The 24,798-nt window shown below is 40.6% G+C and overlaps 1 protein-coding gene across 4 annotated transcripts in view; it reads left to right on the top strand.

The window, feature by feature from the left end:
• The window catches only part of UTRN (utrophin), a 4,744,936-nt gene that overhangs the window by 3,864,516 nt on the left and 855,622 nt on the right, over positions 1 to 24,798 (top strand). For all 4 annotated transcript variants that reach the window (XM_044069601.1, XM_044069592.1, XM_044069610.1 and 1 more), the window contains one exon: positions 2,521 to 2,667. In XM_044069601.1, the coding sequence (XP_043925536.1) occupies positions 2,521 to 2,667 (147 nt within the window). The remainder of the gene's footprint in view (positions 1 to 2,520; positions 2,668 to 24,798) is intronic.

Raw genomic sequence — 24,798 nt, 5'->3', positions numbered from 1 at the left:
TTCTTCATGAGGCCAGGAGGCCTAGCACAAGAAAAGCCTATGCAGATAAATGGAAGAGATTTTGCTCTTGGATGCTGACTAAAATTCTCATCCTTCTCTTTCACTCATTCTTGACTACCTAGCAGGATTGCTTAATGGTGGACTTTCTTTTTCTTCAATCAAAATTCATGCTTCAGCAATTTCGGCTCATTGTTCTTTTGAGCAACCCATTTTTTCTCACCCCTTGATGAAACGGTTCCTGAGGGAGCTAGTAATCTTAGACCTTCCAGAAGAGCTCCTACTCCTGCTTGAGATCTTAATTTTGTCCTGGAAAAACTTACTCTGCCTCCCTTTGAACCAGCTGCCTTTGCAGATTTGAAGTTTCTATCCTGGAAGACTGCTTTCCTTTTAGCTATTACTTCAGCTAGAAGGGTATCTGAGCTGCAAGCCCTAATGGCAGTAGAACCTTTCATTATTTTTCACTCAGATCGAGTTTCTCTGAGAACTAATCCCTCCTTCATGCCCAAGGTACTTTCCAGTTTAACTCTTAACCAGTCTTTTCATCTGCCTACATTTTTCAACAATCCCCAAAATAAAGGGGAAAGGATTCTGCACTCTGTTGATGTGCATAGATAGCTAAGATTTTTCTTAGGCAGGACTAAATCCATTCGAAAATCTGAACAGTTGTTGGTTAGTTTTGCTCCTGGGGCTCAGGGTAAAGCTATTTCAAAACAAACCATCTCCAAATGGTTGCTCATTGTATTCAGTTTTGTTACCTGCAGCATGGAAAGGTTCCCCCTCAGGGTATTAGGACCCATTCTACTAGAGCAGCCTCTACCTCTGCAGCCTTTCTGAGAGGTGTGCCTACTACGGACATTCTAGAAGCAGCTACTTGGTCTTCTGTCCATACTTTCATGACGCATTACAATCTCCCTTTGTTTTCTAAATCCAGGGCTGGTTTTGCCTCTGCAGTTTTGCAGGGCCTCCTTACCAACCCTTAATCTGTGATCCTTCCTCCCCCCTTTTGTCTTCTTACTGGGCTTTGGGAATCAACCCATATGTGAGGACTGCAACAGTGAAACACAAAGAACATAGTATAGTTGTGTACACTTGTAAATGTAGATGCTCGAGTGTATTCACTGTTGCAGTCCTGGTTTCCCACCCTCCTTTCCCCCTTTTTTCCTAAGGCACAGACTATGGATTTTTATTTTTTGTATGACGTGTCCAGGGTGCTACCATTCCTGGATCATCCTTGGACTTCTGACAGTTAAGGCAAGAAAAACTGAGGAAATGGCATCAGCTGCCTCCCTTTATACCTCACGTACTGACATCAGTTTTACAACCGGCGGCAGCCGACGTCATATACCAAGGACTTTGGTATTCGGGCCGACTGAGGGCTACCGGGAGCTGGATAACCCCTATGTGAGGACTGCAACAGTGAATACACTCGAACATCTACATTTATGGTAAGTGTACACAACTGTACTTTATCATGATTGAAAGTATTCTTTAACCAGTTTTGATGTATGTTGGCAACAACATGACTTCTTGGGCTTTGCAGAATTACAGTGCTGCTTTCATTAGTTTTAGATGTTTATGGACTCCTATAACCTGCTCCCAGAGCATTTCTTGCTTCAGCATCTGTCAGCTGTGATACTTCAGCATCGGAAAAGTCTGGAAGGTGATACAGGCCACACTTTCTTTAGTTACACTCCCAGCTGATCATCATGGTGTGATAAGAGCTTCATACTCTTTAGGGACAGCTGACCCCTGAAAGCTCTAGCAGAGGGTTGACACCCACCTCTACCAAATGCCATTCATATTATAGAGTATATGAGTGCAATGATCCTAGTATTTATTTATCTTTACTCATGACAGACACTCTAACACTAACATACCCAGCTGGATTCTTGGCTTTTATACAGGAGCTACAGCAGTACTAAACAAATGCCAGCAGATAAAAGATTAAGGCAACACAACGCCAATGTATTTCACTTACCATCTCCAAAATTCAGTCCAAAACCAAGTTAATGCACACACTGGGAGTCAGAAGCTATGATAACTTTTTATTTTATGCTGTATAGGTTAAATCCTTTGCTGCAGAAAAGCCAACCTATGCCTCACTTTTCTTTTTCCATTCCGTCTTCTGTCTCAATTATCACCTGAAAGAAGAGCTAATGAATTAGGCTCCTAAGCTTACTGTTCATAGCCTTTGTCTGGTGAAAATGAAGGGCAGGTATATGTGTGCATCAGAGAGACAACCACATGCACACACCCACACCTCCTGTGCACTAGCATTGTCACTACAACAGTTAACTTGCAGTACATATTGCCTATCTGTGTTTCTTGGCAGCTGTGTAACTCATCCCATAAATAGGACTGTAAAAAGTTTAACAGCATGTCTTGAAAGTAGGTTATTTTTAATGGACTAACGTAGTTACTGTCATAATGATGATTATGTCTAAATTAAGAGGGTTGGTTTCTTGAAAGAATTAACTTAGAGCTTTCTGCATGTAATAAAAGTTTACAATCTTTCCTTAGGCTTTCCAAGAGGAAATTGCCCCCATCGGAGAAAAAGTTCAGGCAGTGAATGATATTTCAAGTCAGCTGTCTCCACTTAATGTACATCTCTCTCCTTCAGTTTCTCGCCAACTTGATGACCTCAACATGCGTTGGAAACTACTTCAAGTAAGCATACCTATGCAGCATTGCAACTAGAAGAATTTTAGTGTGTTTGCTCTTGGATTAATTGAGGAAAATCATTCATAATTGGTCTTAAAAGCAATTTTGTGGGCATTAATGTAGCATGCTATAGGCACCATGCTGCACTTCGTAAGTAGGTACTTTTTGGGGTACTTAGAAATTGTTTCACCAGATAGTTTCATGTTTTAAAGGAACACACAAAGGCTGTATATGGCATCTTGGTGCTGATTTCTGGAAGGATGCAGAAACTGGGATCATGCGCATTTAGGTTCATGTGAAAGCTAAATAAATATTTTTCTATGTATACATATATTTTATAAAAATGTAAATTCAGTAGCTGATATTTTATGCATACCTGTCAAACTCTTGATGAGAGAATCAGGGACACCTAATTAACATAAGGTATACACATTGAAGTACATGCCAGGCTGAGGGGTGGTGATTCATCACTGTGACGTAGGAGACATTCCTGAGGCTCCAAGAGCAGAATAAGTGCTCGTTGGTTTTTTTTTTTTTTTTACATTTATTTCATTGAATTGCACTTCCTAACGCATATAGTTGTGCTATACAGCTAATATACTGCATTTTGCATTGTTATAAAGTTTTTTTTTTTACTGTTTCACTGCATTCTTGTACTGTTTTATACCGTTTTAGTTGTATTTTCATTGCTGAGTAGTGTTTTATTACCATAACTGTGTTTTTACCGAATTACTTAACTGTAAGCTGCTTTGTTCATACTGAGAGTTGTATTTTCTGTTTGTGAGTGCTCTATCTGTGCTTTTCCATGCATTTTCTATGTGCTAGTCAAGTAGCATAGTTTGGATACAGGTTTGGTGCATCCCAGGCCTGGTTGTTTTGCTTGCCTCGTTTCCTGGCAGCTATCTTGTGTTGGTAGGAGGCCTGCCTTCTCTGTCAGTGAGAGTAATAGGGTTGCCTGACCTTCTCTAGCACAACTGATTGGTTGAAAGTGCAGGGCCTAGCAGAATTGGGTAGTAGTCTCAGCTTCTAGATTCTTCTATCTTTTCTGATATTTAAACCCTGTGTTTGTGCAGGGCTATGCTTGTATGTACGTAGAGCACTGCCACTGCGCTGATTGGAAGGTATTGTATTGTAAGCTATTCCAGCTTCAAATTTTCCCTTATTAGCATTCACCTGATCCTGAGAAAGTGAAGCTTCTTTACAGCCTCTGTACAAACGCAAGCTACTAGTACCCATCTCAGATCATTCCACCTTTGCCCCTCCCCCCCAGCTCATCCCCCTCACTGATTCTGGCAAATATGGATGGATAATTTCCTACAGTTTCTCCTGCCAATCTGGTTGATATAGGCACCCTGAGACAGTGTAGCAGATGTCATGTACAGAGACAACCCTCTGTAACTATCACCTAGGAACACAATTTGTAAGAGATGCAATTACATTAAAAACCTGGAGTCTATGCTCTCTCCTTCGCAAGCCAGTGTACCTGGCACTGAGAAGGTTGTCTGCACAAACACCACACCTCAAACATGACCCACACCAACACACAACTACGTATGCGCAAGTTCTTAACAAAAACATACCTAAACAAGAGAGACCTCCGAGACAAAAACACATGCAAACTCCACAGCCTACCACACCACACATAGTCTACACGCCTGTGACTCTCAGCCATTAAAGCTTAACCATAACCCCAATGTATTAATCATAGGAGACTCCATTGTGAGATACACAGATGTGCCCCTCACCAGGCTGGATAAGGGGAAAGTCACTGTAAGTTGTTTTTCAGGTGCCAGAATCCACCACATCACCCATGCACTCAAGTCCCTCAACCAGTACTGCCATGACTCTGTCATAGTACATGTTGATGTGAATGACTTGAGACGTACCTTTCTGGACTATATGAAGAGAGACGTGATCGAGCTCACCGAATCTGTGTTTCAGGCAGGTATGTCACAAACCTTAAGCAGCATTCTACTGTCACCCAGAATGATGCCTCAATACAAACAAAGTGATTGACTTTAACAATTTGCTTAGCTTCTGGTGTCATTCTAAGGGGATCCAGTACCTGTTGGCCTGGGAAGATACGACTGACATACCATGATGCTTTGCCAGTGATACCCTGCATCTGTCTCCCTTGGGCTTCAGGCTCCTGGCATATGCTCTTGCCTCCCATAGTGCCTTTTTTAGGCAATGTCTTGAGGTCAAAGCTACCAACATGAGAATCTAATGTACCTCATCTGAATGTAATTTAAATGCCATGCTGCTGAACCCTAGGAGTCTCAATATGAAACTGCACTCATTGCAAGCATTCTTAACCTTGGAAGATGCTGACATTTGTGCAGTCACAGAAACCTGTCTCAAAGCTGCAGAGAGCACCCGAGCCTTACCTGGTTACTCATCCTATCACACATACAGACCCCAAACTGAGGGCACCAAAGCCAAAGGAGGTGGTGTTTCAATATATGCCAAAGATATACAGACCTCTAGATTGGTCAAACAGTATGATGCACAGGAGATGCTCCAGATGCAGTTAATGGTTGACAAGACCCCTATTCAAATTATAGTTGGCTACAGGCCCCCAACTTGAACTCAGGAGATCCATGCGGCTTATCTGGACCTCCTCAAATATATTAAGATTCAACCCTATACCCTGATCCTGTCTCATTTTAACTAGCCAACCATTGGTTAGAAGAACCACTCGAGCCAGAACACAAATGCTCAAAGATTCCTTGACTTCATCAATGCCAGTGCCTTGGACCAGCTGGTTGACACCCCCACAAGAGGTGACAACATCTTGGACTTATTAACTAACATAGGAAACTACTGCAGCATCCCTGCAGTGTCATCATCCGTGGTAAGATCAGACCACAAAGCGGTCACCTTTGAAGTCACCATCTAGAGTTAAACAAAACAAACTTCTCTACAGCTGATTACAACCTCCTGAGGGAAAATCTAAACCGTTTCACAGCCCCCTCCCCAACAGTAGGAACTGGCACTTAAGTCCAAACCTACACCAAAGTATTATATGACCATTTATGTAAATGTATGGATTCAGCAATACCTTACAGGACAAAATCCTCATCCTCAAGAAGAGTAAACCTGCCTGGTGGATACCGGCTATAACTAAACTCTACAACAAAAGGAAAATAATTGCTGTCCAGGACCAAGAAGGAACAGGTGCCAAATTGGAAGCAATCTCTCCTTGGCCTAAACAGGCAAATAAGGGTATTACTGAGGTCCTCCAACACCAACTTCAAGTCCAAATTGGCCACATCTACTAAAGGCAATCATAAGGCCTTCACATATGTCCGCAATCTAAGGGGAAACACCCATATCTGCTCGGAACTGATGGACAAGGACACCACATACACAAATGCCGTGGATATAGCCAACCCGCTGGCAGGATAGGTTCAATGAAAACTTCAGCCCTCGGTCCCCCCCATCAATAATCCATGATGTCCCCAGCACCTGCCTCCCACCACTTATTACCACCCTCTCAAAGGCTAAAAACACAGCTTCCATGGGACCCGATATCATCCTAAGCTGCATCCTGCATCAACTCAGGCAGGAACTTGCAGCACCATTAAGCACCCTATTCAACCTAAGCCTGAGTACTACTTTCATCCCAGCCGAGTGGAGGATGGCCACAGTCATCTCTCTACACAAAGGTGGAGAGTCCACCTATCCAGGCAGTTAGAGACCCATCAGCCTAACTAGCCTGAGTTGCAAGGCTATGGAACGCATTATTATGGACCACATCAACAAAGACATTGGCAAACTCCAAACTCTTGATTCCACACAGTTTGGTTTTGTCAAGGGGAGATAGTGTCTGTTAAATATGGTAGACTTCTTTGAGTCAGTCACCAAAGCCGTGGATGAGGGAAAGATGGTGCATGCCACCTACCTTGACCTGGCTAAGGCCTTCAACACTATTCCCCACTCTGGAGTAGTAGATAAACTGTCCCAGCTTGGTGTACATCTGTATGTGACCATACGGGTAGCTAATTGGCTCACTGATGGAGATCACTCAGTCAAAATAGGGCAAGCTACCTCAAGTAGCAGACACATAAGGAGTAGTACCTCAGGGATTGGTCTTGGGACCCCTGCTGTTTGAGATATACTTCTCCAAGGTGCAAGCCAAAACCAGAGGTCTGTGGCTGACCACATTTGCAGATGAGTGCAAGCTGGGTGTTGTCATCAACTTCCCTAGTGATGTAGACATACTACTAGGGTCCCACCCAGACAAATGACTGGTGCCAGAAACACAGCCTCAAACTAAATTCAGAAAAAATGCATCATCATCCCCTTTGGGGAGAGTGACATCTCCACAAATGATCACATTAATAACAACGTCCTAAGCACGTAAGCAGTTGTGAGGGACTTGGGCACCCAAGTTGACAACAGTCTAACTTTTGACCACTATGTTGCCTCCATTGTACGGAGAGCTTTCTGCATGACTCGCCTCATTTGTAAGGGTAGTTCTTCCAGGAAAAAGGAAGTCATAATTTCCCTGTATTCCGACCTTATCAGGCCGATCATAAAGTATAATGTTCCTTTCGGCATATACCTCATGAAGCACATGCAGTAGCTCGAGAGACCCCAGAGGTTTCTGACCAGGAGAATCCACAACTTGAAAAATCTATCCTGCACAGATAGGCTAAAAGCCATGTCCCTCTACTCAGTCTCATACAGACTCCTCAGAGGTGATCTATGTCTGGCATACAGAGCAATATCTGATCCCACCTTGATGAAATTGCTGCATATCTGCCAGCAAAACTCCACATGCATGACCCGCACGCAGAGCCTTAACTTAATGACTGCATACATATCTGCTGACCTCACAAGACCCAAACATTGTGAAGTTTTGAAACATAAGGAAAATAAATGTAAGATGACTTCCCTTCTTAGTCTAGCAGAAGCATATCGGTATCAAGCGGGAATGGAAATCAAACTGAAAGTTGATTAAAAAAGATTAAAGAAATCCCAATCCATCAGAGCCACATGCTCCATGGACCTAAACCTTGTTATCACAATGAACAAAACATGCTGGAGGGATAGGTTCCTGACCCAGAGACTCCTCATACTCTGGAATAGACTGCCCATACATGTCAAACAGAGCACCTCATTGGCCCTCTTCAAAAGAAACCTTGACTGGAGGGAGATAGGAAATTTACCCTAGGGATCACGTCAGTTGCCCTGCTAGACAGGGGTCCAGGGAAGTAAATATTGTGGGAAGAAATAGCCAGGGAATTGTTATGGCTAAGCTTGTATAGGCCCTAGGGCCGATAGCCTAGTACCAACCTATGAACCTAAAATCAGGCAGCATCTGAATGTGCCAAAAAACAAAAGAAAGGATATAAGGTGAAGGATCAGATGAGAGGGCAAGAAATGTGGAAAATGCATAAATATAGCTGCAGGTATAGAAAACTTCTGGAACAGCTTCATGTTGATCAGGATTGAACTCCGGAATAGTTAGAGAGAGGTGAATACAAACCAAAAGATGAAAGGTTAATATTGGTGGCCCAGGATAGTGGACTACGTACATGTTGGTTTACAAAGTCCATTGAACATGTGGAAGAAACAGACAAATGTAGATTTTGTAAAACCGAGTTGGAAACAGTTGCACACCTCGCTGCTGGTTGTGACATACTAATGACAGAAGGACTGTATAATGAAAGGCATAATAATATGGCAAGACTGTTGCACTGGGATTGTGCAAACATTATAATATTAAAGTAGCCGAAAAACACTAGAAACATGAGCCACAATGCATCAGAGAAATGATGAAGTCTACATCACATGGGATTACCCATTACCAACATTTCAAAAGCTAGATGCAAGAAAAACAGGCATTCAAAGAAGACAAGAGTAGCATTGGTCATTGAAATCACTGCACCCAGTGACTACAGTGTCTTGTGTACAGAGAGAGACAAAGTCATAAAGTATCAGGATTTGTAGGCAGAAACAAGAGCAGTATGGAAGAAAGATGCCCAGACATTCCCAATAGTAGTAGGAGCAATGGGTCTTCTCAAAAATAATCTACAATCATATTTAGATATATTACCGATACATGCAACTCCGTATGAATTGCAGGAGGAGTCATTACTGGACACATTGTGGATGCTGCGATGGGCACTTCTGGCTGACCTCAAAGATTGAAACAATACTAATTTTATAAAATTTCCTGTCGTGGTATTAGAAACCCAAAAGACTTGGAGAAATTAAAAAGCTAGTTATCAATGCTTATATTGTAAGGCGAGTTGCGAACTGGTAGAACCTATACAGTCAAAATAGGGGAATCCACCTCCAACAACAGACCAGTAACCAGTGGTGTTCCACAGGGATCGATCCTGGTAACCTGTTCAGAGAAGTAGATTTAGAAGTACAAGCTAAAACCAAGGGGCAGTGGCTGACAGTTTGCTAACGACTGCAAACTGGGTGCTGTCATAGAATCTCCAAACAATGTTAACACCCTTCAAGAAGGTCTTATGCAAACAAATGACTGGTGCCAAAGTCATGGCATCAAAATCAATGCAAAAAAATTTTGTTATCCCTTTCGGTAAGAGCGATGTTCCTGCAAATTACCACATCAATGGCAATGCCCTGAGTATGCACGCAGTGGTGAGAGTTCTGGGTACTGAGGTTGACAGCAACCTTGCCTTTGATCACCATGTTTCCACAGTGGTAAGAAGGGAATTCTATGTGGCTCATCTAATAAGCAAGGGCATTGCTTTGAGAAAAGGCGAAGTTATCACCTCCCTGTACTCTTCATTCATTAGGTCAGTAATTGAGTACAACGCCCGTTTTGGTATGTACCTTTCAAAGCTCTTGCAGCAGTTGGAGAGACCACAAAGGTTCCTCACTAGGAAAAATCAAGGTCTTCAACAGCGTTTCTATGCAGATCAGCTTAAATCACTGTCTTCTTATTCCATTTCATACAGACAACTCAGAGGCGATCTCTGACCCTGCCTTATTATTAATGCTGCACATCTGCAAGTCAAATGGCACACTGGTTACTCTCTCTAAGGACCTAAACCTTGTATGTGACATCAATAGAACCTGCTGGAAGGACAGATTTGTCTCCCAGAGGTCACCAATCCTTTGGAATAGACTCACACTTCATGCCAAACAGAACATCTCATTGACCCTCTTTAATTGCAGTCTGGATGACTGGATGGGTAACCGTAAATTCACCCCAGGGGTTCCACCTGTGTCCCTCTTAGACAGCGGCAGTAGGTGCTGATTGTGGTAACAAGGGTAAATTTGGCTAGGCTTGTAAGTGCCCTTGGGCCATTAGCCTACTAACTTCCTGTGATCCTATGATAAAGTAGCTTTATATGGAATAGCTGGAATAGCACTTCCAATGTAATAACCAGATCAGTCTGTAGGTAACCGGGGATAAACTTAATTTATGCAAATGTAGTAATATTCATGTAATGCTGCCATGCCCTGCCTTTCAGCCCTATTGAAAATATTCCAAGTAAAATTGCAATCACAAATTCCTACAGTGTTCCATTTTATGATAGCAAACATCTGCTTTAGCAGTCATTGCTAGCTGAAGCAGTGTTACATTAAATGGAGTAGAGACATGTTTATTCTTCTGATTTTTAGCAAGAAAAATAAGACAAAATCTAATATGAAGCTCAGAGTTGGTCACTGATGTAGGAATCAATGTAATACCCCCATCATGTGCAGCAGGAATATGTGCACAAACCCAGCCATTGCTAACGTTGAGGGTCTTATGCACAAGTATGCAATACAGTAGAGAAAGTATTAAATTTAGGATGCCATTAAGGTGCTCTCGATTCAATTCTAACCAAATACTTGTCTATTTTTAGCAAAGTGTATATGTCTGTTAAGTAATAATTCCGTATTTACAGTTCTAATATTTGCAGAGGATGACGCACTTATGATTTCAGATGGCAAAATCAGGCAAAATAAAATGATTATTATAAGAACAGTAATTGTAGTGAAGATTGGTACCCAGGAAAATTGAGCATGTTGGAGCTGGAGAGGGTTGCAAAGAAACTGTAAACAAAGATGTTTGGTTGGCTGTTCATTGTGTAAAAGAAATGATCACCTAGAAGTGATTGACCCAAGGGCTTTAATTGCAGATGATTTTGAAAGAGCAAATTGTCTAGATAAGGCAATGTACAACTTTGTGTCAAAAAGGCAGCATGAATCTAATGCTGGAATTGGAAGCAAGAAAAAAATGTTGTGGGACTTGAAGAATTTTTACTGGAAGTTGAATCAGACTAGGAGGAGGAAGTAGAATCACAGGTTATAACTTCCTAGTCAGGTAACAAGGGCTACTTAACTCTATTCAGTTCCAGATGTGAGCTAGGTGGCAGATGGTGGAATCTGGTTGGATGGCAAACAGTTTACATTTGGTTCCAGATTTGGTTTGAATGGCAAAACATTATGGGCTGTCACTTTCAAATGCAATGATGTCCCTGATTTGTTGTCAGCTTCCCATGGAGATGAGTTGTGCTGGTTCACATGGTCTGACATCACTGGTGTTTCGGTTATACTTGTGACAAGGGGGGGTCTTTTTGACTTGTGATACATGGATTGAGGTGTGGAGGCCCTCACAATGGATGGTAGTAGCCAATAGCATCGCTAGGGTTGGGCAAGAGGGGCATCAGCCCCAGGCGCAAATTGTTGGGGTGTGATCAGCTGAGCCTGATCACTCTTTAATGTAATACTGGCTTTTAAAAGCTGTTATCGCATTTTCAATCAAACCTGAGTGCTGTATTGCTCTGTGTATAGTTTAAACTGTAGCAGTGGCTACGTTTGTAGCAAGCAGTTTGCAAAAGTTTAAAAATATAATTTTTTTTCTTTTCTTATGTTTTAGTTAAAAAAAAAAAAAAAAAAGAGTGTTCCATGCCGACAGGTGTAAATTGTAGCAACTGTTTGCTACAGTTGTAGTAGGCAGTTTGCAAAATTGTTTTTTTTTTTGTTTTTTTTTTTAATAAACTATGTTAAAGGAGGGTTGGGGGCGGGGCACAGGAACAGAACCTGGTTGGTGCGGGGGGGGGGGGGTCATGCATCTGGCTATCAGGTCAGTGTGCCAGGAAAAGAAACACATTTTTTTTTTTTTTTTTTGCATTGAGGAGGGGGTGTGGTGCTGGTTCCTAGCACCAGTCCAGGGAGCTGATTGAAACAGCTATGCTTCTGGCAGTAGTAGTTATGAGCACAACCAAGTGTGGTCCTTTTCTTCTAGGGTTAAGTGAGCTTCTTTGGTAATGCGCTTTGATGTAAACAGTGTCCAGGATGCAGGTTATGGTGATCCTGCTGTGGTCATTGGGCTGCCTGCAGAACAACAGTTTCATATTTCTGCAAAAGAAAACACAGAGATTTACAATAGGAAAGCATATTCCAATCAGTATCTTGCAACTGGGGGGCAGGCAGTCTTTTTGGTCTACCTATGAGGATTTCATGATGGGACAATTTTCTAGGGGCACTAAGTGCACTGTTTATACTAAAAGAAACTAAAGGCGATGCTTCTTGCCATTTAACATCAGTTTCTTAGCACACTTTAGCTAGTGTAAGCTTAATAGTCTAATTAGCTCACTCTTACTATCCCAGAAGCTTGTGGTCTGTGGGGGCAGTGAAACTGCAATTTAAAACTTAATGCTCTACAAAGCTGCTGTATTTCCTGACTAGTAGAATAGGATCATTGATCAAACTGGATACTACAGGGAATAGCAAATCTAGAAATCAACTTTGACAGTAGGTTATTTGTCACCACATGTGAATCATTCTTCACATACAGATTTGCTTCTACCCATACAGAGAAAATGTCGACCAACAAACTAATGTGTCAGAATGTCAGTACTTGAGGGATTTCAATAAAGTCCCACTATAGGGAACAGATACACACGTATTTACAAAAGGTTGAGTGACTTTGAGAGGTGAGGGGCATACCAGTCCATGAAAATGTTATATTAATGCATTTTGCCCAAATGAAAATGCAAGTGATAAGTGTTTACCAGCTGATTTAGAAAATGTAATGGGGCTATTTGTCAACCGTCCAGATGGCGCAGCAAAACGTCTGAAGAGAGAAACTGCAGCCATCACTTATCCACCACCTCCCCTCAGAGTCCTCCGTCTGAGCTTAAAAAGACAATAACTCCTGTAAAGAAAAGTTATTTTTATTTAATAGCATCAAAAATAATGCCTGAACAGGATAAGATAAGACAGTGCAGCATGACTTGCTGCCATATCTGCAAAAGTGTTTTATTGCAAAAGATTAATCAGATTTGTGTGGGGAATATTTCACTCAGGCTATCTGTCTTGATAATAATAATAATAAAGCGTCTAACAATTCATTAACAAAAACAAAATTAAAATAAATGCCCCTTTTGCTGTTAAATAATGCCTCCGTTTCCACAGTTTACCAAAATCATGAACACCACCACAGGCACATTGAGATTCTGTAAATATGGTAACTTGACTGGTCTTTGCCAGTTTTACATGCTTCACCTGTAGCTGCTATTTCAGCTACTTGATCAGATCCATTTCACTTTAATTGTCCAATTAATAAAATGTCTTGTGTGCAAACAGGAAAATGCTAATACAAGTTCACCATTATCTCTCTGAACACAGGAGTCTTCTACAAAAAGAATGAGATCTGGATTCTGCAAAGGAACGTCTTTCAAGTCTAATATAGGAAGAAGCACAGTGATATTAACAACCACACAATTGTGGGAAAAAGCAGGTTTAAGTGCTGGACATTGAATAATCTGTAAAGAAGGGTTATTAAGAAAAGACAGTTCTTATTTACTCAGTCATGCTGCAGAGATGTATTGTGGTTTAGTTTTCAGTAGCAGAGCTTCCACAGAACGTGGAACTGCCTCATCAGTCTCGTGCCTCAAAGTTAGTACAGCAGCCGTGTCTTCAGTGCCCACCATCACAGCCACCACCCTAAGGTAGTAGGGTGGGCTGCAGCTACAGGATCAAGATTTGACTGCATTAAGTGCCAGGCCTAAAACCATCATTTCTTCATTGTACTAACAATCCTAATGCTACTTTTATTTCTTACGCTACAAAACAGAAAACATTCTTTGAAAACTCTGGCAACCCGAGTGCAGTAGGATTTAAAAACAGTGCTTTCAATTTTAAAAACTTTGTTCATGATAATCCTGCCTATTTGGGGCTATCTTTAACAATTCTAACAAAGGTTTTGGTACTTCTGCATAGTTAGAAATCCATTGTCGACAGGAACCTGATAAACCCTGAAAAGCTCATAGCTGTTTCATTGTAGTGCAGTGTGGTGCAGTTTGGATCACAGAAATTCTTGAAGACAAACTCTAACAGCGTCTGAAATAAGATGTCCCAAGTATTGAACTGTGATTTCCATAACTACAGTTTGTTTTTATTAACTTTAAATCCTAATTCTGATTACCAAGTCAAAAGAAGAATAGTGTCTTGTTTGCAGTCAGGTACAGGTTTTGAAGCTAAAAGCAAATCATCTACATATTGAATCAAAGTAGACCTATGAGGAAATTTAATCTGATTTGTTTCTTCATTTCTGTATAAAAAGGGGTGGAAGATTCTGTATACCCTTCTGCTAACCTAGTACAAGTGTACTGTTGACATTTATAAGTGAAAGCAAACCGATATTGGTTATCTGGATGTATAGGGATAGAAAGGAAGGCAGATTGAATATCTGTCACTGAAAAGGTGGTGGCCTCTGAAGGGACAGAGCTCACTACGGTTGCAGGGTTAGGAACAACTGGAAATGTTGACACTACTACAGCATCCACTGCACATAAATCTTGTACAACCATATATGTACTTATTCCCAGTTTTTTAACTGGTAAAATAGGAATATTACAGGACTGCAAGTTGGGACAGTGATACCTTGTTGTAATAAGGCAGAAACAATAGGTTCAATTCCTTTCTCTACTTTTACTAGTAACAGATACTGAACTACCATGGATACATATCATGTGCAGACACTCACAACGTTTTAATGTTAAATGGACAGGTTGTGCATCCTTTGTGAGCCCTACCTCATTGTCATGAGCAGTCGACAGCTGTGGAGGAATAATATTTAATTCCTCTATACCAGCTTTTTCTACTTTCTGGTCTGCTGTTATGAAAGCAAAAAGGGCATCTTCATTTGGACAGATGGTTTGTGAATATAATCATAAAGATTCATTGGGAATATCTAGAAATACACTCTCAGGTGTGCAACAAACAGTACATCTACGTTTGCATGGTAAATCTCTACCTAACAGGTTTAGAGGGGCTAAATTTCCTTCAATAAAAGCATGCTATACTTAAAGTGGACTAATTTGAATAGAAACAGATTTAGTTTCTGGATAATTTAAAGGGACTCTGGGCACATCTATAACCTGAATTGTATGTTTAGAAAATGGAAGGTGTTTAGCATCTGCTGAAGTAGTCATAGATCTAGTAGCTCTTGTGTCTACAAGAAGTGGGACAGATGTATTTTGCACTATAACATTGACAAAAGAACCATCTCGATCAGTTGGAACCAAGAAAAACAAATGTAGTTCCTGTTCATGGCTGTTCTAGCCAGTTGGCTGCCACAATGGGGGTTGCGAAGCAGTGTTCCTTACAAGAGGGTTTCTTTCAGGGTGCTGTGGTATTTGAGTATTTTGCAATGTTGTTGCAGCTAATGGGCATTCATTTCACCAATGCCTAGTCTTTTTTAAACACCTTTATCACTTCAGACATAGGCAAACATGTATTTCTATAAAAGTAATCAAACCAGGTCACATTTGCAAACATTGTACATCGCATACAATGTTCTAGATCATTTAAACTAAGCAACATTACATAAATAATTCAATTCCTGCCTTCTTTTGAACATCAGTCCTCCTCAAAACATTTTTCTGCATGTATTGCTCCAAAAGTTTCCATTTCTTTCTGTATAATTTACACCTACCCTTTTCTAAAGATCACACTTCCTGTTTTTTATTGCTGTTGCATTATTACAAGTATATACTTGATTTAGATTTTGATTTCCATTTTTTAGTAATTGCTTTTTTGGCAGCCACCAGAATTAATCTTAACAAGGTCTTACTTATGTCTAGGCAATTCAGATCCTCTGTCTCAGCTGAAAAAGTCATTTCCTTAGTTACACTCATTTGCTACCCAAGTATTCCTGACAGAGTATTCTGTGGAGAATTGTAAAGTCTGCTAACTCAATACACTCCCAAAACATATGTTCCCAATTCCCGCTTTCTTCCTCATCATACCTCCAATATTTGCTGTCTACCTGAGGAAAAATTCTTTTGGGGTATAAAAGTATCTATGCAAACACTTCTGGGCAAAAATACTAAATCTTCTAGATTTTGTTGCATATTTGGGAACCGTAAATATGTCCTTGCATTGTTTTTATGACATGCATATCTATTCTTTCTTCCCAATCTTTCCTAACTTCTTTTGATCGACTCCTGTAGTTATTGTGCAATATTTTATATGCCCTGCTAATTATCCCTTTTTAACCGCAGCGTTTGTTCTAGATTCAGTTAAAAACTCAACCAGTGCAGGTCTTTCATTTAGGATTCCTCTATCCTTTTCTTTTTATCTGTACTCTGATATCGGTGCCGAGTTAAATTAGTTAAAACTAGTATTTTGACAATGTGCACCTTACAATGCCTGGGATGAATCTGGGATAAGTTTGCTGATACTGTCCTGGGGGTTGCTGAAAGAATTGAACCTTGCCCCCCCCCCACACACACACACAGTTTTGTCTTTCCTGTCCCCACCCTCAGAAGTCAGCATTGAACTGCTGGAGTGTTGAGTATCTACTTTTTCTTTTGTTTCTTTTCTTTATTAACTGTTTTATCTGCTACATATTCTGCCTGATTTACAATTTCATGGATGGTGAAACTTAACCAACTAAAACAAACCTATTTAATCTATTTTGATGATAACAAACCATTTACAAAAGCTGCTGACAGCCCGCTGGCTACTGCACCTCCCATGGGATTTGGATGACCAGAAATAGCTTCAAATACATGTATTATGTGCTGCAAATCTGCATCAGTAGATGCATTCTCTCTTGCAAAATATATTTTGTTCTTGCCAGTTAGGGACAGGGGGCACACTGGGGAAATGCCTTTGAGGTTATTTCTAGCAACTAGAAATCCATCATCTGTATGTTTTGAAATGTTGTCACCTTTGTTATATTTGACCCATATTTTCTAGAGAATATTGTGAGGTATGAAGGTTTTTTTTAATATGGCTCTCAGGTGTTTGGTCATTGGGTTTTGCAACTGTGGGCCTGTATTATGTGATGGAAGAGTCAGTTCATCGAACAGCATTTTACAGTGAAAATGGCATTCAACGAACTGTTATAGTGAGATTGCAGTACAGTGAAGATTGGAATATTTGCACTTTCCTCACTGTAGTGCGATCTCAGTGTTTGTACATATAATTAGCCGGGGGTGTGGGGGGGCACCCCCCACAGTAGCAATTTCGTGGTCCGGCATTTTTGGCCTTTAGACCGTTCGATATTTAGACTATTTGGTGTTCTAATATAGACTCTGTAACTGTACTTGTCCTAACACTTTTGCATATTTTGTTGAGTGTGTTGGAATGGGATAGAGAGAAAATGCAGTGGTTTGAAAATCCATTGAAGTCCATGGTAGTTTTAGCCTTGTTTTCTCTAGCTGCTGTGTGGGACTTCTCACAAGGGGTACATTTGTGTGGAAGGTATATCTGAATCAGTAGAAGAGTCAGAATCTGTCTCTTCTCTAGCAGGTTGACTTGTGGGGGGATGTTCACTGATATACCTCCTCATCAGTAATAATCAGGAGTTTGGTAATAATGTGCTTAATTTTACCCAAACTGCTAGTTTTTGCTGACTGGCTTTTATTAAGAAATCTTTTTAATTTTCCACCATTTTTATGTTTGTGATACAGTTCTTTCCATTTGTTAGCTATAAACATTAACATTGGGTCTGAGGATCTGATTAATGTTGTTAATGAGTCTAGTGTTACAGTGCGACCCAGAGGGGAGACTGTAAATGCTGGAGGTAACTTGAGCTGTATTTGAGGAAGTGGTAGTGTATACAAAACTCACCTTCATCTACCCTCTTGGAGAGGGAGAACTGTCAGTTTCTTGAGATAGAGGTAGGACATACGGTAGAGGGATTGCAGAAGATTATGGAGACCAGTCATCATCAGATGATTCTGGCTTTGTGACTGATAATTTCTCAAATTGTCTTAAAGAATACATACCCCAGGAACGAGACGTCTCATCTGCACATTTTTGTAAAGTATTTACTTTTCTATTAGCAGCCTGCAGCTGTGACTTTAACCTAGCCGAGTCATATTTTAAGCTGCTAACTTATAGATTCATTTAACTTATTTTTAGATTCTTCTTGACAGTCATTAAAAACTGACCAAAAAGAGGCTGGTACCTTGTTTACCCTCCTCTTTCAGTTTAGTTTTTAGATTCTCTAAAATGTTATCAAAAGTACCTTTTTTCCAGAAACTGTAAAGCACTATCATTTCTCGTGAGCTCAGAATGTTTTACCAAATAATTATAGCTGTCTGTGCCATGTTTATTAAACTTGTATCTGTCTGGAGACCCATACTTCTGCTCTTTCAAACTGCTTGTACTGGCACAGATTATAAAACCCATTCGCATACCAAACCGATAGATGGGCAACTAAAATTAGGGTCACTCGCATTCCTAATGAAGGAATACTCTGTTCTTTTTCGTATGTTTGATTAGATCCCGCTGTCACACCTGAGAAGGATACTCTGTCCTGCAGGAAAACTTACGGACACTCTGTCCTTTATATATATATCGATTAAAACCCCACTGTCACACAGTTATTCTTAAAGCATGTTATTTTAAGTGGTCACACAGACGTCCAGTTTTCCTGGTTCATACAGTTTACCCACCCACATGCAGTCAAAACTAGTGAAGAAAGTTTCAGTAAAACTTGCCTGCAGAGACTTTAGTCTCTGCTGAGATTTAAAATTGCATATTGTTTCACCAGAAACTTGCTTGACCAAAAAACTCTGTTTCAGTCCCAGTGGCTATTTCTGATGCAGCACACAAACAACTCTAGGTAGCATGCCAGCAAACTGTTAAGATACCAAATAACTTTCTCACAAGACAGTTCAGCAGAGAATAGCGGTCTCCTTTATTGCACAGGAAGACGCATGTGTGGGAAACTAGGAAATCAAGATTCTGTCTCCTCGAGCTACAGAAATCATATTATATACGTTTTGCATTAAAAGCAGCATTATTTTAGTAATCATAAAACAGCCACTGACCAATTAGAAATGAGCACTACAGCATTCATTTTGCTTTTTTTAATTTCTCCAAGTCTTTTGGGTTTCTAATACCATGACTGGAATGGACCCCATTCCTAAGTCAAAGTAAGATTAAAGTTCATGAAATTAGTATTGTTTCACTCTTTGATGTCAGCCAGTAGTGCTCTTCGCAGCACTCACAATGTGCCCAGTAATGACTCCTCCTGCAGTTCATACAGTTACATGTGTTAGTAACTTATATAAATACAATTGTAAATTCTTTTTTATAAGACCCATTGCTCCTACTACTATTGGAACTGTCTGTGTATCTTTCTTCCACATTGCTCACGTTTCTGTCTGCAGATCCTGATATTTTATGACTTTGTATCTCTATGCAAGACACTGTAGTCACTGGGTGTGACAGTTTCAATGATCAGTGTTTGTCTTCTTTTCTTGGACCACTATATATGGTTTTCTAGCATCTATATTTTGAACTGTTGGTAAAGGATGATCCAAAGTGATGCAGACTTCTTCATTTTCTATGATGCTTTGTGGCTTATTTCCAGTGTTTTTCGGCCACTTCACTACCATAATGTTTGCACAATCCCCAGTGCAACAGTCTCTCCACATTACTATGCCTTTCAGTATACAGTCCTTGTGCCATTAGTATGTCGCAACCAGCAACGACGTGTGCAACTGTTTCCAGTTCGGTTTTACAAAACGTACATTTATCTGTTTCTCCCACATGTTCAGTGGACTTTATAAACCAATGTGTATGCAGCCCATTATCTTGGGCGCCAGTATTAACCTTTCATCTCTTGGTTTGAATCTGCCTCTCCTTAACCATTCCTGTGCTCGTTCCTGATCAACATGAGGTTCTTCCAGAAGTTTTCTATACTTGGAACTATATGTATGCTTTTTCCGCATTTCTTGCCTTCTCATCTGATCCCTCACCTTATATTCTTTTGTTTTCTGGCACATTCAGTTGCTACCGGATTATCTACTTCTGTTTTGATTTCCATTCCTGCTTGACACAGATAAGCTTCTGCTAGATTAAGCAGAGAAGTCATCTTGGATTTATTCTCCTCATGTTTCAAAACTTTCACTACGTTTGGGTCTTGTGAGGTCAGCAGATGTTTGTAATCCTGCAATTGCAGATCTGTACATATAATCAATTTCAAAGAGGCCCATCCTCCTTTGGAACGGGGAATATGTAGTCTTGGTATGCACTGATTTTTATAAATCATTTGGTGAGCATGAAGCATCCTTCTTTTCTTCCTATCTAATCTATCCAACACGCTTTGGGGCCAGTCAATCACTCCAAAATTGTAAGTTAGGACAGGAAGAGCAAATTGGTTTATAGCTTGGATTTTGTTCCTAGATGTCCGTGCTGTTTTCAGAATTAATTTAAGTTTTCTGAAGTATTCCTTACTAAGTTTTATTCATGTTTGTTTATATTTTGTTGTTGATCCTTCGTCAGTTCCTTAATATTTATACACTCCTTCTTGCTCAAGTTTTTATTTCACATTCTTGTCCCAAACTGATGTTTTCCTGGTGTTGCAGTTTTCCTGCTTTAAAGGTTGCTTTTGCACATTTATCAAGACCAAATGACATTTTATATCATCTGAAAAAGATTTGACAGCTTGCAGTTGTGCTTTCAGTTCCTCATCTGATGAGCTATGCAGTTTTAAATCAAGAGACGGTGAGAAGTCTTTACACTTTTTTCTAGGAGCCAGATTATAGCCATGGCCTAAGCTGTTGAGTAAACAGCTTAATGGATTAAGGGCAAGGCAGAATAGTAACGGTGACAAGAGTCTCACCCTGAAATACCCCCGTTTTAATCTTTATCCCTCTGATAAGAATTTGTCCTTTATCATGGATTAATTGCAAAGTGGTCTGCCACTGTTTCATGGTCACTGTAATGCAGTCTATCAGTGTAGGGTGTATCTTATACATTTTTAAGCACTCTTTTGTCCATGAATGTGGGATGCTATCAAATTTTTTTGTAGTCAATCCATGCTGTACTTAGATTCTTCCTTGTTACAGTTCTCCACAATTACTTTATTTAACAACAAATAATCCTTTGTTCCATATGACTTTCTTTTTATTGCCCTTTGTTCTACTGCCATAATTAAGTTTTCTTCTAAATGACTATAAACTCTTGTTGACATCAATTCCCATGTATAGTTTATACGTCGTCAGAAGGCAATAGTTTACTCTTAAGAGGAGCATTTTTTGTTTGTAGGCTCACAAGCAAATTTCTCAGTTGCTCCAAATAGGGGCTATTCAGCCGGTTCCTGTGCCAGAAAGGGGCCTAGGATTTTATTCTCGCCTGTTCCTAGTACCGAAGAAGGGGAACACGTGGAGACCAATTTTGGATTTATCTATCCTCAACACTTATCTGGACATTCCCAAGTTCAAAATGTTGACGTTACAACAGCTTTTACCTCTGCTGGGCAAGAATCACTGGATGGTAACTTTAGATCTCAAGGAAGCTTACCTTCATGTGCCTATAAGACTAAATTGCAGAAAGTATCTGCGTTTTCGAGCTGGAAATTCTCATTATCAGTTCTCTGCATTGCCCTTTGGCTTATCTACTGCCCAGAGTATTCACAAAGGTTCTGGCTCCAGTGATAGCTTACTTCAGGCTAAAAGGAATTCAAATATATCCTTACTTGGACGATTGCCTGATTCTGGCTCAAGAAAAGGAAGACCTTCTACAGCATTTGGAATATGTCATAGCAGTGCTAAGATGCCTAGGGTATTCTGTGAACGAAATAAAGTCCAGTCTAGTACCCTCTCAAGACATGTGCTTTCTGGGTGTGAGACTGAATACAGCAGCCCAGATGGCCTTTTTAACCCCGGACAAACAAAAGAATCTTTCCAGTTACTTCCATCAACTATCTCTTCAGTCCGGGCTGACTGCAAGGACAGTCCTTCAAGCCTTAGGGTTCATGGCATCTTGTATTCTGGTGCTTCCCAATGCCAAACTGCATATGAGGAAGCTACAATGGTATCTCAAAAATGTATGGAAACAGCACTGCCAGGATTTGGACACTGTCATTCAAATAATACCTTGCATTCGAAAGGAATTTTTGTGGTGGGCTCAGGAATGTCACCTAAACAAGGGACTCTCTGTGACCCGGCCAGAGGCAAGTCAAATTCTAACGACAGATGCCTCAGACATTGCTTGGGGAGCTCATCTAAATGGAAAGTGGATACAAGACAAGTGGCCTGCCAGACTACAGCATCTACATATCAACATGAAGGAGATGTTAGCAGTCCAGTTTGCATTAATGGCTTTCAAGAAGTTACTTCTTCCAGGGCAGGTGTTGATTCTAACAGACAACACAACTGTCATGTGGTACATCAACAAACAAGGGGGAACACATTCTTACCCATTGTGCAGACAAGCAATGATTTTATGGGAGACTGCGCTAAGCTTGCAACTAAATCTTCAGGCAAGGTTTCTGCCGGGAGCACAGAACTCCTTAGCAGATGTGTTAAGCAGACAAATCATGGATCCCCACGAGTGGAAACTGGATCTTCATGTATTTCAAAAGTTGACAGTGTCCTGGGGAACTCCAGACATAGATCTGTTCGCTTCTCCACTAAACCACCAGCTGCCAAAGTTTTGCACAAAGAGGTTTCATCACACAGCTTGGAAAGTGGATGCTCTTTCTTTCAGTTGGAAAAATCTTCATGTGTATGCTTCATCACCTCTGCCTCTCCTTCCAAAGGTGCTTCTAAAGGTCAGACAAGACAAGCCAAGGATGATTTTAATAGCTCCAGATTGGCCTCGCAGCACTGGTACCCATTACTGAGGAGTCTGGTAAAGAAGCCCCATGGCCTTTACCCTTGATTCCACATCTGTTGTCTCAGAAGGACGGTCGCCTGCTCAATGTCAAGCTTCACTCTCTTCATCTAACAGCCTGGCATATTCTGTTTTAAAGGCAGCAGGTCTCAACTTCCTCAACAAGTTTTAAATGTGATTATGGAAGCCAGAAGACCTAGTACAAGGAAAGTGTATGCAGAAAATGGAAGAGATTTTTATTTTGGGCTGCAGCTAAGAATTTGGAGATTTCGGAGCCTAATTTGAGTGTGGCTCTTCAATATCTTACTGAGTTATTGGACAAAGGTTTGTCTTTCTCTTCCATTAAGATTCATGCTGCAGCAATTTCAGCTCACTATGATTGTGACCCACCTTTGTTTTCACATCCTTTGTTCAAGCAATTTCTTAGAGGGGCAAAGAATATAAGACCCCACGTGAGCCCTACTCCTGCTTGGGATCTCAATTTTGTGTTGGAGAAACTTACTCTACAACCTTTTGAGCCTGCAGCTACTGCTGAACTGAAATACTTGTCATGGAAGACTGCTTTTTTGTTGGCCATTACTTCTGCAAGAAGGGTTTCTGAGTTACAGGCCCTTATGGCGGTTGAGCCTTTTTGATTTTTCATATGATAGGGTATCATTACGCACAAATCCTTCCTTTATGCCTAAAGTGGTTTCTAGTGTGGCTTTAAACCAAACTATTCATTTGCCTACTTTTATGCAGATCCCCAAAACAAAGGGGAAAAGATTTTGCACACTTTAGATGTACACAGGCAATTGCGTTATTACTTGAGCAGGACTAAGGATTTTAGGCAGTCTCAGCAGTTGTTTGTTTCTTTTGCTTTGAGTTCTCAGGGCAAGCCTGTGTCAAAACAAACTATTTCTCGGTGGATTGGGTTTTGCATTGCATTTTGTTATTCCCATCATGGCAAGGAGATTCCAGCTGGGATTAGGCCTCATTCCACTAGGGCTACTGCCACTTCAACAGCTTTTCTAAGGGGGGTGGCAACTAAGGATATTTTGGAGGCAGCTACTTGGAGTTCAGTGCACACTTTCTCTAAGCATTACCATCTTCCTCTCTACTCTAAGTCTAGGGCTGGTTTTGCAACAGCCATTTTGCAAGGCATGTTATCAGCTCCTGCTTCTTTATGATTTGCCAGCCTCCCTTACCTCTGCTTTGGGATTCTACCCAATAGTTAGGACTGCAGCAATGTGGAATGAAGAACATAGTACAGTTTTGTACCTACCATAAATGTAGATGTTCGAGGATCCACATTGCTGCAGTCCAATTTACCCTCCCTCCTTCCCCTCTGTGTTTAGGGGTGGTTGTGTAGGTGAGGTTATGTTCAGCTGAGTTTGTATATATTGTACATATTTTTGGTGCAGGTATGTTTGGTGTTTTTGGATTTTGGGCCTTATCTTTTCAGGGTCTTCTGACATCTGGGGCAAGAAAAGACTGAGGATATGACGTCGGTCATGCGCATTAGTACCCTGACGTTCTGACGTCAGTTCACGCGCCCTGACCGACGTCAGCCATATACTTTGGTATTCGGGCCGACTGGACAGCGGACTACCCAATAGTTAGGACTGCAGCAATGTGGATCCTCGAACATCTACATTTATGGTAGGTACAAAACTGTACTTTTCTTGAGATAGAGGTAGGACATACGGTAGAGGGATTGCAGAAGATTATGGAGACCAGTCATCATCAGATGATTCTGGCTTTGTGACTGATAATTTCTCAAATTGTCTTAAAGAATACATACCCCAGGAACGAGACATCTCATCTGCACATTTTTGTAAAGTATTTACTTTTCTATTAGCAGCCTGCAGCTGTGACTTTAACCTAGCCGAGTCATATTTTAAGCTGCTAACTTATAGATTCATTTAACTTATTTTTAGATTCTTCTTGACAGTCATTAAAAACTGACCAAAAAGAGGCTGGTACCTTGTTTACCCTCCTCTTTCAGTTTAGTTTTTAGATTCTCTAAAATGTTATCAAAAGTACCTTTTTTCCAGAAACTGTAAAGCACTATCATTTCTCGTGAGCTCAGAA

Source organism: Protopterus annectens, chromosome 1.part0, assembly GCF_019279795.1.
Source record: "Protopterus annectens isolate FY-2018-M chromosome 1.part0, PAN1.0, whole genome shotgun sequence".
Lineage (NCBI taxonomy): Eukaryota > Metazoa > Chordata > Ceratodontiformes > Protopteridae > Protopterus > Protopterus annectens.
Note: the sequence above shows the minus strand (reverse complement) of the source record. Positions and strands in the feature narration are given on the sequence as shown.